General features: G+C 45.1%; 1 protein-coding gene across 1 annotated transcript in view; it reads right to left on the bottom strand.

Annotated features, from left to right (window-relative positions):
* LOC109481013 (collagen alpha-1(IX) chain-like) overlaps positions 1 to 20308 on the bottom strand; it is a 40293-nt gene that overhangs the window by 13377 nt on the left and 6608 nt on the right. The window contains 12 exon segments of the mRNA XM_019783491.1: positions 117 to 503; positions 1923 to 1976; positions 2262 to 2324; positions 3723 to 3743; positions 3877 to 3921; positions 4387 to 4440; positions 5000 to 5098; positions 6094 to 6147; positions 6707 to 6718; positions 8645 to 9029; positions 12347 to 12479; positions 12610 to 12663. Of these exon segments, the coding sequence (XP_019639050.1) occupies positions 117 to 503; positions 1923 to 1976; positions 2262 to 2324; positions 3723 to 3743; positions 3877 to 3921; positions 4387 to 4440; positions 5000 to 5098; positions 6094 to 6147; positions 6707 to 6718; positions 8645 to 9029; positions 12347 to 12479; positions 12610 to 12663 (1361 nt within the window).

The raw sequence follows: 20308 nt of genomic DNA, 5'->3' as shown, positions 1-20308 counted from the left end.
GAATGCAGATTGTATGAAGACGAGTTGAAGGGATTATTTCTGATTCAAGGGGAAAGACTATGTCACTGAAAGACAACTGAGAAAGTAGGTATCCCAAGATGAGTGCGGGTACTGACGAGCGGTCTCTCCTGGCCGAACCCGAACTCGCCGATGTCGTCCTTCTCCGCGAGCTCTCCGCCCTCCTCGTACTTTTCAAAGAAGTCGTCGTGAAACGTGGCCTGCGCGACGCCCATCCCGCGACCGTCCCGCCCCGTCAGGTAGCCCCATCTGTCCGGCTTCTTGGCTCCGCTATCCCGGTGCCGCTTCACCTTCTTCGTCTCCAGTTTTATCCCCGCCGCCGCCACAAGGACTAACGTGCACACCAAGACCCTCAACACTGCTCCCGCCTTCATCATCGGTGATGATGCGATGGTGATGTGTCAGAAAAAAAAATCGCAAAATGACAAAAGAAGAAGTCGGGAAGGTCGAGACCAGGTGCAGGAGGAATTCTCTGCGACCAGTTTCTCGGCGGGAAGAGAAGGAAGACCACGGCGCTGTGCACATGCGCGAAATAACCAGCAACAAACTTGAGCCCCACCTGCGCAAGGTAGGTAACAAAGCGTGTCATTTTGACAAATACGCTAAGCCACGGTCACAGTGTCACATTTTTTGAGGGGCCAGGGCAAAGCTAGAAGCTTTACCCAACAATTCTGAGCCACGATGGCGCTCTTTATTACAGTGTTATTATCCCCATGCTAAGTCTGTGTGCTGAAAGGACACTTGCCAATAATCATATGGAACACCCAACAGACATTGTTGTGGTCTTACATTCTGCGGGTAAAATGGAAAGTTTGGGGTCATATCGGCGCGACAGGATGTGTATAAACACAAGCATGAATGGAGGATTTGGTAATTTTGTTCTGCCTTTTGGTATTCCGGAATCACCAGATAAACCACAAGCCGCCGCCGTCGGGCATTTTCGAAGCTTCTTTATCTGAACGATAAAGATGTCTTTCTTTCTGCTAACTTCTTCAGCTGTGATGGAAACGCTTCTGTACACGCCGTCCTAGAAGGGGGAACTCAGAGAACGGACGTGTAGTCGGTGCGGTGTATCTGATACCTGGCTCAGGTGTCCCCGATGTTTATACCTCAGGCCGCCCTCAGACAATGAGCGCTCATTGTTCGCTTGTTGGCACAACAGATGGAAGGGTTGGGCAGCCGGGCCGCGGGAGACGCGGGGAGAAGTGGGCCGGGCGGGGGAGACTAATGGTCCGCCAAGACTGCATGATGACGGACACATGCTCAGACATTCCCCAAGACTTTTGGGAGGGGGTGGGTGGGTCGAAGTCTCCAAGACAACGTCAAGGGCAAGGGGTGAGATTATTATGTACACCAAGGAGTAAAGGGCGGGGCATTTTTGATGGGACACACTGACATCTTTATCTATCACCTACTGTCTGGTCATGACCAATCCGTCTAGTAGTACATGTACTGAATCATGACGACTCAATGCTCGTGATCGGACAGGATATTTCACATACTTGAAAACTCCCTCACAGTAGGAAATACTTGGAGTCGGCGTCGAGTTTGGATTAAGGAATTCTTGAAATGTTATGGTTTGACAAAACTAAGAGGAGGAAAATATCATCCATCTAAATCAGAGAAACTAAGTGGAGGATCCTTCCTCAATAGATAAAACAGTGATGAGACCGAAATAGAGCGTACACTCGTGCGGTGTATCCTTGGCCAAAGGTGTAGTGAGTCCACGTGGTAGCGGTTCCTCGTGTAAAGAAGTGTGCCTGAACACCGGATAAAAGTCCACCTGTGGTCATTTACTCACTTGTCCTCCTCATCCCGGGAGGGACCTCTGATCTCACGCAATCGTTAAATAGCTCTAGATTTGTCAAATGTGGAACAGTTGTTGTAGTTTAGGCCAGTCTTACCCTTGATCCGTCGTTTCCATCCAGCCCTGGTCTGCCTACTAGCCCCCGTTCTCCCTACGGCAAGAATAAGAGAAGGACGAAGAAAGTAGAGGATGATTAGATGCGAGAACATGATCACACGATAACGAATTGCGTGGATGTGATGACCGACAGCGCATGCGATAGGGTACTGTCATATTGGATCAGATTCATCATCTTTGGCTTGCTCACATGTAAACCCAATAACAAGTGGTCTATACTCTATACTTGTTTTTCTTTTTTTTTTCCTGAGACAGTCCTGATCCCGTCTGGGACTCATGTAACAATGATCTATTGTCCGGTACAAACCACAGCGCCCACCTTTAGCCCCTTCAATCCCGGCAGCCCTTGCTCCCCGGGAAATCCGCGTCTTCCTGGATTGCCCTGGACAGGGAATCATGGGTAAAGTCAGACATTCCATATAGTAAAATGGCTGGTAATATAGCAAGATTGGTATAATATGGTAAGATTGACTAGGAAATATTACTAGTAGATTTTTTGCGCACCCAGCCTATTTCAATACACATTTCAGCAATAAAGGAGGCGTATTTATCATCGTTTAACGGTGTTGTGGACTAATTTCAAACTGGCGGTATTAGCAACAGTTTGTCGTCGATAGAACCAGTTTTACTGAGAGACAGCGTGCAGGGATCCACTATCGGATGGCGTTAATGCAGTGGATACGACCTCTCGTGACCTTTCCGTGGTTATCCCTGTAGTAAATGGCGTCCGCGTTGTTGTGTGCCCTAATTAACCATGTCGGACGTATCTGAGGGGTTCGGGTCGACAACAGACGGACCGGGCACGCTATTTCCTTTGCACCTGTTTTCTACCCTTAAGACATACTGAGAGGATCTTACGGCCTCTTAAGTCCTCTTAAGTAAACTTTAAAGCGACTCAAATGAGAAAAGCTCTCCGCAACACAACGAAACTTACAGTCAGTAAGTTTCAATTCAAAAGCTTTCACATCGCTTTAAAAGCTCGGCTCTGGTGAAATTTACGGTATCTAAGGTACATGTATACTTGTAGGGTGCAACTCTAGCAACGCTGTCAATGTTATGTCTCCAAGACCTCTGTAAAATCGAAAAGCAAAAGGTCAATCGCACCATTGACAGACTCGGTTATGCCAAACACCCCTTTCCCCAAATTTTCAGGATCATCTGACTTTCAACATGTATCGACGGCATACTTGTTGGCGCGCTGATATTTGTGATATTGTTTCCATTTAGTCACACAGAAAAGGCAATAAGTTCCTGACAAGAAAAGACTAACCGAGATACGGATTATGGAATAACTAAGACTCAGTTGTCTATTGTCTAGACCTTGTGCCTTGTGCACTGTCTGTTACATGTCTGTCAACCACGCCCATAAACGCTTAACGCTGTTTGTACAAGCCTTACTCTGTTCTTGAAAGACCCTTTGCTAATAGCTTGCTCGGGATCAACCCGGGCTTTCCTCCAACCAGACTTCCACTTTAAAAGATAACAGCCGTCTGCGCAGGTTAGGTGGTTAAAAGGATATACCCCCTGCCCTGCAGTGGGTTTTTAAAGGCTATACCATTGAAACTTTTAGGGGTGCTCAAGGAAGGCTTCGACCTTACAGAATAGGAGGGTTTTAAACTTTGTTAATACGCCATCGTAGGAATAGACGATACTGAAAATGGTGAAAATGAATTAGAGTAGAGTGCTTTATGGAATATTTGAAGCCCCAATTCTCGTGTATGCAGATAACGTTCAAATGTCGAAATGTTTTTTTTTTTAAATATATGACAGAAATACTCACCGGTTCTCCCTTTGATAAAGTCTGCAAGGAAATTTAAAAAAAAGAAAGATAAATGTCTATTGAGGTGATATTGACTCTGACGTAGTATCGATTGTTGTTACGTAAAAGAAAAATCATCAAGAAATGACATCATAAACCTTGAGAGCCTCCTTACCGAATCCCCAGGTGGCCCCCGTTCTCCCGTGTCTCCACGCTCTCCCTGTGGTCATGACGGAGTCAGTTGGGAACAAGGTAAGCCTGGATGGTTCCCAAATGGCTACGTTTGGATCTCACCCTGGACTTATTATTCATCATCATTATATCACGACTTATAATTAGTACCGTTGAACATATTTGCCATGATGTCTTGCCGTGTGTGTCTGGTGGGCAGAATGTGACGGTTGGTAACAAATCAGTAATCTATAGCTACATATTATCAACTTATCAACAGTTCGGTATTTAGATTAAAAATGTATGCTTAGGAATATGACGGAAAGACTGCAGTTTTCGTACATCATTCGCCTCAAATACGCAAAGAATCATTATTATTCAACCGCTAAAAATTCCTTAATGGTATAAATGTGTTGAATTGGTTATGCATTATGGTATAGAATAGGTGCAGTTTCAAGCAAAGTTTTTAACTGATTGTTTGTGGGATTAACCTTTTCTTCACGTAATAGTTTACCTTCTGACCTGGAAACCCCGGTACACCGGCCCGACCCGTCAGACCTGGCGGCCCCTGGCGAGAGACAGGCAAACTGTACCTCAGAATTCTTACTGAATTGGTAAGTAAGGTCGAGAAATACAACATAATATTATCAACTCACGAAAAATTAGGTTTGAAAAATCTATGTACATGTAGTCATTAACAAATTTGATTGCATTTCAAAGACTATCTTATCTGATCAGTCATCAAAATTTAAGTAATTTTACGTATTGTAAGAAGAAGAACACTATATATAGCTTGTTAGCTCAAAAATGAATGCATGAGAGCAGTCATTGTATACTACATTAGGTAATAATGATAATGATAAATGGTTTAGTGGTCAAACATTACCCGTACAATCGCAGCCTTTTATAGCACTGAGTTGATGCAGAGTTTACAATCACATAATACATATGATACACATAACATATTTGCTCCACACACTTTATAATTAGTGGAACTGTTGCAAGGGTCTGTGCGGCTGCGGCGCCACCAGGTGACCTCAACGACTTTCCCCAACCGAAGTTAGGTACCTATCTCCTTGTGTTGAGAACAGACTTCTCGACATGACACCTTTGCCGACCAGCCTTACCTGCTCGCCTGGATCGCCGGGAAACCCCGGGACACCCTGTTCGCCCTTCGGTCCGGGAGACCCAGCTATCCCCGGCAGTCCCAGGTGACCCTTGTCGCCCTGGGAGACGTGAACAAGAATTACTGTGTTCATTTCATAACTTAATGCTGCATGCATATAATTGCAACTATTCACAGTTCCCATTGTGTTGTCATTGACCATACATGCATCTAATTCTAAATGCCTTCATAATGTACGGTATCATATCGTGTCGTGTCATGCCAGCATGTTAAAATACTAGTATATCTGAAATCCAAACCTTCTGTCCAACACTCTGAACAAGACTTTTTTCCTGAGAGGGGTGAAAGAGGCTATTTACATTAGGGCCCATCACCCTTCACTCAACCGTGACGGGGGCCGACATCGTCTACCAGATACCTTTGACCCAGTGTCACGTCACACTTCAAAGAAGCCACGTCATAAGCCTCACTGGGTCAGTCTACTGAGGAAGAGCAGAGTGACTGGTCGAAAGCTCTAGGCGAGAGAACTTTCTTGTGTTGGATCAAAAGTGTTAACTTTAAACAAACCTTCTGTCCGTTGTTGCCAGGTTTACCAGGAAACCCCCTCGGCCCGCCGGGGCCCGGAGGTCCAGCTGGGCCGATCGGACCGGGAGGACCGCGTATGCCTGGAGCGCCCTGGGAACGAGGACAGGAAGGGAGACATATAGCTTGATCTAAAAATATATAAATAAATAACTGTACGAAATAATTGCATAATATCAAAGGCAGTTTTCACACATTACTAGTTTATCTTTATGCTGAGGTCACATTTCCAAACCGGGGCCCGGCCGGGCTGTTTCGATTAACGAAAAATCAACAGTTTATATCAATAATGTACGCAAATAGTTCCCATTATTAATTTTTCAACTATTTTGTGCTTTGGTGTTTTTTATATCATACTTTTAGTTCCATAAGACTGCCCGGCCGGTCCCCGTTTCGGAAATGTGATCTCAGCATTACCACGGTGTAGCCACAGTGTCGATCTCATAAAAAATGTAAGAAATGTTGATGAAACAGCAACGTATCTAAAATACCGAGAAAGTCCTGCGTACTTACGGCAGACCCGTTCGTTCCGGGCGGACCGGGCGGACATTGTCTTGGGCAGAAATCCTACAAGAAATGGCGATAAAATGTTACGTTATAGGATGACCTCTCTCCAAGGTGCTGAATAGTCATCACACAGGCTGTTCTGACAGGGAGGCAGAACAGGCTTCAACAACTACGACTACTTCCAATTCTTGGCGTCCTTTATGCGTCATGTATACTAGTATATCCGTCTCGAACAGTATCTAGAAAATGGTACAGTTGCTGCCACACTGCATCCTGTTAAAGTAAGGGTCAGCATTCTGACTGACAGGTCCAATTCATGACGTTATGGTTGTGGCGGGAATCATGAAAGACATTGATATGTTACGTCATTTGGTAGGTAAGGTAAGGACAAGATGGCGATGTTATGGCGATCCTCATAGTAACACTGACAGACACCCTTTGTCAAATGCCTCTCACACGTGCGGCACATGGTTAGAGATCGTCTTCCTTCTTTGCCTGCAATGCGGGGGCTAGACGCAGTGAGGCGCTGGTGTGCAACTAAACTGAAGCACAGGTACATACACTATACACTAGAAGCGAGCAAAAGACATGCCCGATGATCCGCCTAGTGATAGAATACTAAAATAGAGGACTAAACTGCAGCTAAAACGTTTCGTATACAATCCATCAAGTGACGGAATAACGAAGCAGTTAAAGAGTTTAACCTCTTTGGTCTCACTACGCACAAAAGCTGGTGTGAGCAAACAAATACGTGATATCGCTGCTTTCATTTAAAACAATGGATGAAAAACATATAATAAAGCAACGTATTGTATCACGACTTAAATGGACTCATATCTGGAGCCAAAACAACGACTGGCGGTGCAGAAAGAGAGGCAAAGCGTGGTTCGGAGAAGTGGGCGTGGCTACGCAAGCGTGGTTGGGTAGCAGGAGTACCTCTTTGTCGAATATTTCTTCCTGCTGCTCAGGGTGTGGGTTGGAGGGAGGGCCCGGCCGGGAAAGGGGTTCGGTCGTAGAGACAATCAAAATCAATATAAGGTTGAAAGGAAACGGACAACATGGTTAATAATGTCAGTTGGGTGGGGAATATTATCATATAAAACGGTAATATCGTTTGGGACCAATACGTGTATGCTATCACAACAGCCAGAGGATGTTAAACAAGTTAAGTTGGGAAGGCCACTTACAACATTGGCGTGAAAGGTAACCGTTTGTACATCATGTGACACTAAGGAACACAGAGAAATGATATGGACTCGGTCTAAGCTTCTAACATGGGCCTTATACTATGATGGTATGATTTAACTCAGTACAAGTCTACACAAAGGGCATGGAAGGGGTAGAGCCGCATCCACTTATCAGGTCAACACATGGAGCAGGTACAACTTCATCTTTTGGGGGTGTAAGTCACATGTAGTTTGGGTATGGCACGGGTAAAATCTCTATGATCATGAACAGTTTACTTCGATTATGACCTAAACTAGCCTACATCGGCAAAGCAAGCCAAACCGCCAGACAGACAATCATCACTGAGGATGCCACGCCATCTACCGGTTTCATAGTTTGCTTCAAGAATGACCTAACTAAACCCTAACGCCATTGAACGGCATACTACATCATGAAATGTATATTTTGTAACTAAAAGAAACGGATCGGACGTTTTATTTGTATCTTTTTGGTGTATACAGGAGCTGGTTAGTATATTGGCTGAACTTTATGAATAAATGATATTATTATATGATTGCTAGTCGTAAGATGATAAGAACTTACCTCCAGACTTAAACCCTGTTGGGGTTTAAAGAGAAAGAAAAAAACGAAGTGAGTTGAAATGGAGACGTACAATCTTTGAACACAAGACCTGAATTGACATTAAGTGATTTTTGATAAATTGAAAAACACCAGTTTACCACGTGAAAAACATTAGTTATTACATGTCACACTACCATGCATATTCAAACACGAAGACTGATACAAAGATACGCAACATTACTGATCTGGTTAAAACAAAAGAACAGTAGTGTCATATCATACTCTCCAAGCAGAGGTTTGGGTTTTGTCTTATTTTTGGCGTATTTTTAGGCCTTTTTATCGAGATTTATTTTTTGCAGTGGATCTTTACGCCAACCGATAAAAAAGCCTAAAAATACGACAAAAATAAGCCAAAACCCAAACCTCTGCTTGGAGAGTAGTCCCTTCATTCTTTTGGTTAGAACATTTACGTTTCATCACTCCGTCCGCTTCACAACTTACCCACACGATAACAAACGTTAACATGGTCATACAAGGGCAGGTGTAAGTAACACTTTGATGTGCGTGTCCACAACAAATTCCGGTCGTGTGTGCTCACCGGTAATTCTTCACATGTGTCCCTCTCCGCTCGGGACGGATCGCAATGAATTAGTAACCACTGAAGTTCAAACTGTAAGAAAGAAAAAAAAACATGCAACAAAAAGTTTACGTGTTCTGATCAAGATCAAGCCTCTAAAACAAGTTCAGGATAGTGGTATAAAAATAAAAATAGACCCGTACGAATACGATCACGTGACCTCACCAAGACGGACGTGTCGTCATCGACCCTCCTTCCTATCGTCGTGTCCCCGGCAGTGTCGATGTCTCCTATTGGTCCAAAGGGAAAGTCGTCGAACTGTTTACAATCCAGGTAGAGAGTGACGCCGTCCAATCGGACGGACAGTAGCAGCTTGTGCCATCTCCTGTCGAAGATGGGCACGTTTGAGAAGGTAACAGTTTGGAGCTCCCCGTTTCTCCCGAGAGCAGTGAACTCGATGGATTCGTTCTCTCCGTCCAGGCGGAGTCCCATCTGTCTCTCGTTCTCCAGACTGGTTATTCTCCACAAGTCCCACTTTTCCTTGATGGTCGTGCCCAACATCCGGAATGTGGAGACGAACGAGAACTCGTCAGGTAGACCGTTGGGGTACACCTCACTGGAGGGTCGAGAAAAATGCAAACGTTATAATTAGATGGTGAGACAGAACGTGCTTCCGTGCGAGTTATCACGCTGGTATGATTTCATACCATGATTGCTACTTAATAAAACAAAGGATGTGCGTATATGTCAAACAAGCTATACCTTGTAGAATGACTAGATGACAAGACTATAATATCCTATGGTCAAAGGTAAACAATTAAGAAAGAAAAGTTAAACATTACAGAAGTGACAGTGGCTATGTCATGAAGACCGGATGTCGTCTAAACTTTCTTTCTTTTCACAAACTTAACAATTCCATTTCTCCAGTCAGATTTACCCTGAGGAAGGTGACAGACGGTGAATAAAACACTTGAATGTGTACAAAGAGTCTCTTTACTCAATTCCATTTCTCCAACGTCTTGTAAAAAGCATTTCCATGTTCACACGGATTTTAGACAAACCCGATCCCTCATGTTGTTTCGGAAAAACGTAGCTCCATGCTGATAACATCTCTAACGGACCTATCCAGCTGTAAGTAACCTGTGGAGCGAAGCCTGGAAAACTTTCGGCGGGAATCCTGTCCCCCTGCCTTTGTACCGGTTACAAGATAAACAACTTGTCAACGGGACATTTAAAAAATGTCGGTGTCGGTGACATTATTACAGACTTAATTGTTGCTTAGATTATCCCAGCTGGTTCACATTCGGGGAGATGCTATGAAGAATGGCCTGTTCAAGGTCATGGGAATCATCGCGGTAGAGTTAACGCTCGCGAGAAATTGGTTAATTCGTCATGTTGATGATGATGTCTCCAGCGTTCAATGTCAGTTGAACAGAAGTGTCATGGGTGTTGCTGACATGGTTTTTTCTTGACAAGAAAAGAAGAAAAGACAAGGACAAGCAAAGTGCATTGTATTATAGCTTGAATGTTACAAATCCTAGTTTCCGTTATAATGGTCTAGGCCACAGTGGGTCTAGGCCATGTCACCTAGAGCGGCATCTCCAAATGTTGGCTGAGATTTTCAGCATGCCACCGGTAGTCACCAGCATGCCCGTGGCCATTTCGGGGGGTTCGGAAGGACCCCCCCCCCACACACACAAGGCTAAAAGGTCCACTTTTTATCTGAAGGTCCAAACTTTTTCTTTCAAAGGTGGACTGATTTGTATCTCTATCTATTTGAATCCTTAAAAACTGCTCACTTTGTCATTGAATAAAAAGCTAAATCTGATTTTTTTTCTTCGAAATCCTCTCAGAAGTGCCATTTCCGAAGTGCCATTTCAGAAGGTTCAATTTTCAAAATTTTCGGACCCCCTAGAAAGCTTGCGCCTACAGCTCTCGCTGGTCCCTCAGACAGTGGGAAGACCCCCCCACCATCACCAATCAAAATCCTGGCTACGGGCATTCACCGGTAGTCATCAGCGTGATGTAACGGCCCTGCAAGGTCATGTCACGACCTGTACATGACTTACAATAACAGAACAATCTCCGAGCACACCATGTAAACATCGGGGGAGAGACGGGATTCTCGCATGCAATATGTACTGTTTGTCATGTCTTCCGCGATTAGAAAGGCATAAGTCACCGTAATGACACAGGAAGCGTGGGTATAGTACATTACAGGATTCCGTGATGTCACCGCCGTTTCCCTGGACTCGGGTCGAGAAGATGCCGTAATTCTGATGTATTTACCCGCCCGCCCGGAGGAACAGGTTAGTCCCCAACATAGTGGGACATTTTTTACCTGTTTACTTTGGGGGAACGCCCGGATGAACTTCTGTAACACTTACACATGTTTTAGCTACGTCAATGAACATGTACACATAAACAGCATAGCATATATACATATACATTGATGTTTCATCACATATCGTTTTGAATTAATCATGTGCCAAATCTCTAAAACTGTAGAAGAAATCGTTTCTTTGCCTTTTTTTACATGACTGCGAGGTAGGTTGACATTACGCAGGTGTAATTTTAGGTGCAAGGCAAATGCGAATGACAAATGAAACAAAAGTGCCGTAGATCAGCACGCAATTTGTTCTTGAGTTGAATTGAATCAGTTTTGGTCATTTGTCGCATTCAACTACGTTTTGCCGTCCCGATAAAAAAAACAGTGCTAGGCGTATTTTTCCGGTATGTGGACCGTTGTCAAGGTGAGGTCGGCTTAATTTATTGGTGCACGCGGCGACCTAGCAAAGGTCAGTGTCGCTTTCCACACGTTCCATGGCACGTCTCCAGCAGCCCCGCACAACCTGGCACGGCGACAACCCGCATGCCGGGGGATGGGCTCAATCTCCAAGCAGATCATACGGCAAGTGGCAAGGCAGTATTCATTGGCCAGAGGAGTGTCCATAATAGCCTAGCCTCTTGTGCAGGCCTACGTGCGGGTGAGAGTTTTAATACTGCGTTTGTTTGCCGGCCATCCTACAACCAGCCGCTCAGGGACCTTCTCTGGGCGGCTGGTTGAAGGATGGCCGGCAAAAGAACGCTTTTGAATCATCCTTGTCACTCACTCAGTTGTCACTCACTATAAGGACTAGGCGCGACAAAAATGCCGAACCGGCGACCGGAGTGAATTAAAACTGATAGCTATCGCAGGGAGTACCCAGCTGTGTTTTACCTGAGTCAGAGAAAAACCCGGTTTCTGAGAACTCCGACCATGAGAGAAGACTGTGAGGTCAAGAGTTCAAAACTTAAATGAACTAGTGGTCCATTTTCACTTAAAAATGGTACAAAACGCAACGTATCAAAACTTCCACCCGCCTGGAGGCCTGCACAGGAGACTACCATTAGCCACCGAGTGGCCAATGGATACTGTCTGGCTAATGGATACTGCCATGGCCAATTTGATGCTGGCATTTGCGACCACCGAAAGATCTGCTTGGAGATTAGGATGAGCTGAGCTGTGCGGCGGGGGGCAGGTCCACACATACCGCAGTGTCGTGATTTAACGACGATCGGCAGTTGTGTCTAGGACCGGCCATCCCTGGCCTGGTGACGTGCCACCACGTCCTGTCACTTGTTATCTTTGCCCGTGTCAATGCCCTCGACAGAAAGTGCCTACAATCCATGGTTGAACAGATGTCAAATTGTAGTCAGATGACAAATAGAAACTAGACTTGATTGTGGCACCTGTCGTATACTGTATGGGAACTGCACACCTTCGTCAGAGCGGTGAAACCATCTAGAGAACGATCGACTGTCAATACAAGCAATCATTCAGCCAAGAGTACTTCTTCTATCTGCTAGTTTTTTTTAGGGTTACTGACAGTGCGCATCCAAGAACAGTTCATCGTGTCATTGTTCAATGCTTGATATCATATGTGCACCTACCTCGTACTGACACGTACATCTGATTGTCTTGTAAGACGATAGGCTGTTTGAAAATCGCTGGAGCCCTTGACTTTTCGAACCCCAGGCAGCGGTCGCCCGCCATTAATACTAAATTGTGTTATCAAGTCAAACCCTGGAGACAAAGAAAAATACGTGTAATCATTCTCAGAAGTAACTCTATTAGATTGTGGAGAAATAGTAGAAACTGTGACACAAAGTGTAAAGTCTTCAAGGTAATGAGAAGAAACCGTCAAGAGACTTACCTGGGAGGTCATCTTCTCCTATTCGTATCTTTGGACATATGGCACTGTCTTGTTCTGAGGACGAGGACAGAACAACAGTATTAGTAATTGAAACGTTGTGACGTTTCATTTTATCTCTTACAGATTTTACAGGTATACATTCCTAGTGATTACTAGATGCGTCATGATTCACCACTATCACCCATGACCAGAGCTGCCCCAGAAACTAAGCCAAGAGCAAAAAACAAGTTCTATACGTTGTATATAGACCCCAGCTTGACAGTGACTTTAATAACCTCTCTGCAGCCATTTCCGTTTCTGTCAGAAAATGCGTAACATCGCTACAGACTGCATGTACACTTTCGGAAGAACCTGGCAGCAGAGGTCTGTCCACTCTGGAGCCACTGTCAACCCTGCGTTCATGACCAACATTTCTGTGGCTTCGCGCCCTTGTTCCCTGACCCTTCCTGTGTGGTTTATCTCGTCTGTACGTGAGCTCTGACACGCGGACGGCACAGGGCGTCACGGCCACCCAATAAAACAGGACATAAACCTGACCAAGTTCAAATTGCACATTCCACTCCCCACAAAACACTGGCGGAACGACACACATAAACATAAAACATAATGTTGTAAAGTTGGACACAATTTTCCTTGTCGTTGAACCGACAGCAGGGTCGGTATTAAAGTTCGTTTATATCACACCGTCTGACTCCGAGCTGTCGCTGTTAATGATGAGGAGAGTTGGTCCCCTAACAGGCTTGTGCCTCTCCTGCTAGGAGGGTTACATAATTGGATTATCACGAACAGACGTATCCATGAGACATGTTCATGATCACGTCCCTATCCACCTGACATCAGCCCTCACTTCTGACCCTGACCCAAACAAATGAAGCACCCGGAATACTGAAGTGCCAGGAAACTAGAGTAACCCCCGTCCCCCCGCTGGGTGCACCTGCTAATACCGTCTCGACCATGTAATTACGATTAGACGTGACTTGATGTGAACAAGGGCGCCTAGCGGGACGCTCGTCTCAAGGCAGTTAACTGTGTAAGGTCTTGTCGTTTGCGGGTCGTGGTCGCTTGCTGTATTTCCTGTAGGCCGCAGGTTCTATTTGCAGTGGCAATATCATCAAGCTAAATATAAGTTCCGTGAAATTGAAGTTTGGTCGAGTTGAAATGACCGTATGCCGAGGGGGCGGGGTAAAGAGCTGGCGTTTTGCGACTTGGCCTCAGGGACGCTGCTTCAGTCAGAAAGTTGTAGTACTCTGGACCTCCGCATGACGTTCTGCAAAAGTGTTTACCCGACCGACCTTTTCAAAGTGCGAACGGAGAGAAGGAAGACTAAGCTTGCCTCTGCCCTGTTGCACTCGATCCATCCCGATCGAATTCTTGAGTCCTGAAAATTGAGTCCTGACCTGACGTGTGTGTGTTGCAGAAGTTGTAAAAGTGAAAACAGGAATCTTGTCTACCCCTGCCTGGCAAGGGTTGACCTTCAAACAGAGAAGTGACACTCAAGCCCAGGAATTTTCACAACACCTGGCTGTACAGCTCTTAAGGCGGCGATGGATTGGTGGGGCATATAATGTGATTTCATGAACTCTAAACTCTACTCAGAACGTTGCAGATCATAGGTCCAACCATTCAGGCACCCAGACTGTACATGGATGCTGCAGTTAATATGGAGTAGACAGAAATGAATTCACCTAACGCCTGTCTTAATTATGCCTTAACAATGCCCCATGCCATATTTATGCTAATTGCAGATTGCTGATGATAGTAGCAACATGGGCGACATAACTTATACTATATGTTATAGTTCATGACCGGTAGGTGGTTCCGGCAGACTTGGGAACCAGAATTGAATTAAATATACTAGCAAATAAAACCCTTTTTGGCCGAGTAGTCACAACTCACAACAGATAAAACTACTCCGCTCTTCTGTTTAACGTCACGATTTATGGGCAAGACTCTGTTATTTACGTTCCATAACATTTGACCTATTAGCCTACTTTTAACGACCTATGCCAAGGAAAACTATCAAACGGGCACCTGATGAGGTGGAGACAGTAGACTATTGTCATATGTATAAAAAATAGCCTGATCAAATATCAGCCGAAGCGATCCTCCCACTCCTCAGCCCCAGACAAGAGCTAGACGCAAAAGAGCAACGGACAGCGAGGAGTCTACGGCAGCCAATAAAGTAGGTAACATGTTTGTGGATCGGAGGTAGGAGTTAGCAGTTTGTCCTTCTGACCAGTTACCTGTCAATAATAGAGACTTGCTACCTTTCCGCATTGGAGGTAACGAGGAGATCCTACAGGACACACAGTACGGACACGTCACGGCGGCCTCCTGCGGGCCTGAGGTCTGTACCCAACCTCAAGTCCTCCCGTCCCACCATGGCGTCCCGCTACCCTGCCGGGAGCACTTGGCACATAATGATGAAAACAGTCTCGTTTGTGTAACAGTACCTGACCTCAGCTCAGGGAGAATGATGACGACTCACGGTTCCCAAAATACTTAGCAAGTTCTGTGTTCTTTACTTCATACATGCCTGGACGGAAACCTGGAAAATGAATACAGAGAAGTACAGGCAGCTGCGCAGACAAGCGCAATCAGCTAGCAGGTAACTTAAAGGAATTTGAAGACCAGAACCGCGGAATCTTCTTGTAAAGTTACCGTTTCAATAAATCATGGTATCTTTTCTTTTGGGTAATCAGCCAAGTCTAGAAATTAGTTTACGATTTTGTGAAAGTAAACAAAAGATAGATGAACAAGGAATAAGGCAACTGCAAAAAAAGAAGAAGATGAAAGCAACGGTCCACGATGCACCTGCCTGGGGCTGATTTGTTACGGATAGTATGAGCTAGCCAGAGGTAACGTAAGGGTCACTGCAGGTTATTATCCTTCCCTAACCTCACTGGATATTCTGCATCGTTTGTCAATTACCATCGCTCAGACCACCTTGGTGGCCAACATTTGATTGCAGTGCCTACTGCGATCTTCATCGTCAAATTCGTCCGCTTATTGCTTGCTTCCTTTGCTGAGGAATCGCCTGGAGGCTTTTTACTTCCCTATTTCCACAGGACACGGTGTCTAGTTGTATAGACAGGCGCCCTTCATTGGACAGAATGTATATTTATCTGGTACCCTGGTGATGTCCAGAGCTACTACGTGATTAAAGGTGAAATAAGGAAAGGTGATCGGGAGGGGATTATGGTTACAGGAAACCGCCACAAATTGTTTGTTTGGTAGCAAAGAAGTAAGGGAAGCATCAGTTCTGTCATATAAATATTCATTTAAAGGATCCTCGTAGAATTTGAAGAAAGTTGAAAGCTATAGGTCTGCCGATCTAGATTGCCGCACGAAACCATCGGCCCAACTGATCTTTCAAAGATGTCCTTTTGTAACCTTTTTTGCACTTTTGCGACTGTAGATAATAACTCCCAGACGTTTCCGCCGACTCCCGCACAGAAAGATCCCAAGTTGTCCATCAGGTACGTTGCCACGACACACATACTGTAACTGGTAGCGACCTGCTTACACATCCTCAAAAAAACAGCGGTTACGACCGGGATGGAATGTTGAGCTCCATCACCATGTTTGCTCTATCTTCGGCTGGACAGTGTTGATACGGGCTGGCGGCCACGAGACTGCTCCTTCGCACCAGGTTTCACAACAACATGTGGATACAAAGAGACTGTAACCCTGGGTACTCTCACTCCGACTCGAGGAGGGCCTTCTAGAATGGGGTGTCCGGTCAACATCACTCCTTTTCTGCTGATCTCTGTTCACTCATCAACTGATGCAGTCCACTGCAACAAGCTTTTGTCCAGCGACAAAACTGACTAATATATTGCAGATCATTCCGTGGAATGTTTATGGATAAGTTTATGGGTCAGACTACAGGGCTTCAAGGACGTATCTATGACTTTCTGTACATCGTTGTGACCTTGTTCGTCCTTTAGACATGATAGATCTATCCCAAACAACATCCAAGGCATGATTGTATCACTCCAAAATATCTTGTGAACAGAATGTACTGAACAAGAACTTGCATTGCACGACACAAAACTATATAGTGCAGCAATAGACGAAATATGTTACTCGGATATTGGCCAATAGTCACAAAAACGCTCAGGACTTAATCACAGGTTACTTTTATCTGACGAACGTTTCCGCGAATCACGAACATAAAACGAACAGCCTTGACAGCAGCCGGTAAATATTGGTCCCACCATTCTGGAGGCTATAGCTATCGGGAACCATATGTTCAAACACAACGTCAACTACACAGACTCTGTGCACATATCAAACATCAGGTCTGCCAGGAGAGACTTTTACTGTGCGGTTAAAAGAAAGCACTTGTAATAAATAGTGCAGGAGTTATCATTTACATGAAATTCGTCAACAACGATCTTTAAAAACTCAATAACATATAGCTGGAAGATGTGCAATCTGATATCCAATCTACCCAGGTGTGGGAAAAAGTTTACGTGACAAATCCAGTCTACTGAGAACCTCCATGTCCATGATTGTATTGTGTACCTTGGCTGGTAGTCATCCTCTTCCTAATCATCCTTACCACCCAACTGGTGAGGTATTGGCACTTCGGTTCAACTTTGTCTGTTGCTCGCCATGTCGTATTGCCAACATGTCAAAAATCCTGCTTTGGAAGCGCCTAACTTTTGAAAAAACAAACCATTGTCACAGCGCCAAAATCCCTGTCCTGGACACATGATGATGAACAGCCATTAAAGTAATTTGAGACGTGCTTTAGACTATAACGTTATATTTACAGAAGCTATATGTCTAGATCTTTGGCAGGGGAAGGGGGTGTTGCCTTCCGACAACCTCCAGTGAACTCCGCTTGTAGCTGTTAACTTCGGTTGCCGGGGACATAAAAGATTTGTCCTGACCTGGTACTGTCAATCCCTACAAACGGTGTACACCGGGACGACCTCCAGAAACCGACGTGAAGGACAAACATTGAGTGCAAAATTGCCCCGATGAAAACCTGTGTCAATTGCGTTTCACCGGGGAAGATGTCATATGACGGAATAAAGAGAAGACCAGAGGGGACGTCAGTCAAACTGTTGTGTTGGGCCTGCGATGCACTGCCATGAAACCCAGAGGAAAACGTTCGGGTCTATAAGATGCGTAGAAATGCCAAGACAGAAATAGGACAGTCTCCTCTAACAGCTAGAACATCATCGACTCGTCTCGCGCTAAACCATTAACCTTCTTCTAGGTTCAACGCCGAAGATGTCAGTGTTTCTACCAAACAATTCAGTTGGTATGGTCTCTACTGTGGTGTTGATGACGAGTGTATGTCCACAACCCTCACAGCAGCAATCGGCACCTCACCAAGACTGCGCGACACACTTCTGATGCCCTGGATGTTGGTCAAGGCGAGTTCACGGTTATTTACGGCGTGAACAACATCTGTATGCCATACCGTCGCGCTCTCTCCTTGGCAGTGTCACAAATAAAAGCAATGGCAAGGTCACCAACACATGTCGAGCCGGTCGCCATCTTTGTTTGGACCATGCTGTCGACGCCGTTTATAATGGCGGATGTCGTCGATGCTAACGGCAGGTTGTCAGCAGCACTTGCCCTTGAGTTGCTCATCAGTGAAGGTGCACTGCACTTACTAGTATTAAGTATCACCAGATAATGACCATGTTTACGGTGCAGTTGAAGAGCTACTGGAGGTGACAGATGGGGGACTGTGGCGTGACGGGGATGGGGAGGGGGGGCAGTAGTGCCTAACGCACTGCTCTGAGCATGTTGGTGGCTCTAGAGCTGTATCGTCAGCTTTGAATGGCAGAGCGTTTCCGTCGATAAAAGACAGGTTGAAGAATATCATCATGCATACGTCAATTGTAGCAAAACTGTCGGTTCTGTTGTCAAAAAATACAAACAAACAAATAAACAAGCAAAACCTCACCAGCAATGCTCCACAAATGTTTGCATTTCTTTCGGTTACTTTAACTTTGTTTCATTTTACTCATCAGAACTGTCTTTAATAGAATGTGACATCCAATCTCATGGTTATTAACACACCAAAGCTCTGACATTATCGCTGTAATAACGTTCTCTGTGTGACTGTAGTATGTCCAGATTGTATTTCAAGATGTTTCATATCATGGGATTGGTATATTGTCTGCGCGATAGTTATTGACAGTTGGGGTTGCTAAGTCGAACAGACAATCTAAAAACCTCCAGGGGCGCGCCTGTGACCTTGGGCGCGGAGACTCTGACATCCACAAATCCCCATGTAGCAATTAAAGTAATCCACATATCTCCGGGAAATGATTGAAATCATCTGTCGGACTTCCCAGGATCAGTGACAATGTCAATTCGGCAAAGCAAATGTAGATAGGATCATTTCTTTTGTGCTTGAAAGCCATTAAAGTAGACTAAAATATGTAACGTTATTATCGTTCATAGTAAAGTTAGTTCCTTCTGAAATCCATTTTCAATATTCAAAATGAAAGAGGCAATTTTCACTAATCGCTTCGTCAGAACTGTACACTAGGCTATATTATGTCATTTTCCCAGGCTCGACGTGCCCTTGACCTTTCACCCCTCCGCCATACCCGAGGCAAATGGCTTCCAGGTCCGCGGGGCAAAGAAAACCCGAGGCCTCAGAGTTGAACTGACAGACTCCTTGCCTTTTATAGGTTAATGGCCAGATGTGGGAACTGTCTTCCCCTTGTTAAAGGATGAAGGATGTGTACATCGGTACGCAGTCGTGACTCCCTGACCCTCAGGCTGGAACACAATGACAACATGGCACCGTTCAACACAATTCCCAGGTAGATCACACCGCCAGACCTCTATGTGGACTGTGTAGAAAGAGTAGAAATTGGCCAAAATGGCAGGAAATTTACCATGGCATCACGCATGGCTATAAGAGTACACATACTCAGTAACAAGTGAATGGGCGCATGTTTTGGCAACCAGTATCATTATTGCGTCATGGATGACCCCCCCCCCCCTCTCCTAGATCCCATGGCTAGCTTGACGCATTCGTACCATACAGAAACTGGCTATTTCAGGGAGCAGGCTGTACACTGATCGGTGTTCTCTTAAATGTGGCTTATTGAAGACACCAAGTAACTCAATCCTAATCTCAGTCTTACCACCCCAACAGACCGCCCTGGTACACACAAGAACTGGTCGATTTAATTCCGCACAAATTGTGTTTCTCAGCGGTTGGTGGTGTTCAATAAGACCCGAAGAGGGCAGCGCTCTAATGTGAACCATCGCTGACCCTGGCCTTCAACACGGAGAAGTGGAATGAGTTCGTCGACTATAATGTAATTGGGGGTGGAATTTCTCCTGATCGCCTCTATGGAGTTGCGTGTCTGGGAGCCTGAAGGTGCTTGACACAGAAAAACGGAGTATAGCGGTCGTTACAGCGTAGGTGAGACATTTACGCGACGGATATGTCCTTTAGTTGATCTGTTTGTCAGTCACCGTCTCAGCCAGTAAACGCAACCTCGTGACCCTCAAATTGTCACACCTGACCTGACACCGCAGCCATATTTCACCTCAACATGACACGTAGAACCACAACCACGCCGTACAGAATACCAAATATCATACTCGTACCCGTAACATTACGTCCATAGCCTCATAGAGTTATTCCAACCACCAATAGAACCACAAACAAACAAACAAAGAAACAAAGTTCCATGATCTCATACCT

This window comes from Branchiostoma belcheri, unplaced genomic scaffold (genome assembly GCF_001625305.1).
Source record: "Branchiostoma belcheri isolate BF01 breed outbred unplaced genomic scaffold, Haploidv18h27 scaffold53, whole genome shotgun sequence".
Taxonomy (NCBI): Eukaryota; Metazoa; Chordata; class Leptocardii; order Amphioxiformes; family Branchiostomatidae; genus Branchiostoma; species Branchiostoma belcheri.
Note: the sequence above shows the minus strand (reverse complement) of the source record. Positions and strands in the feature narration are given on the sequence as shown.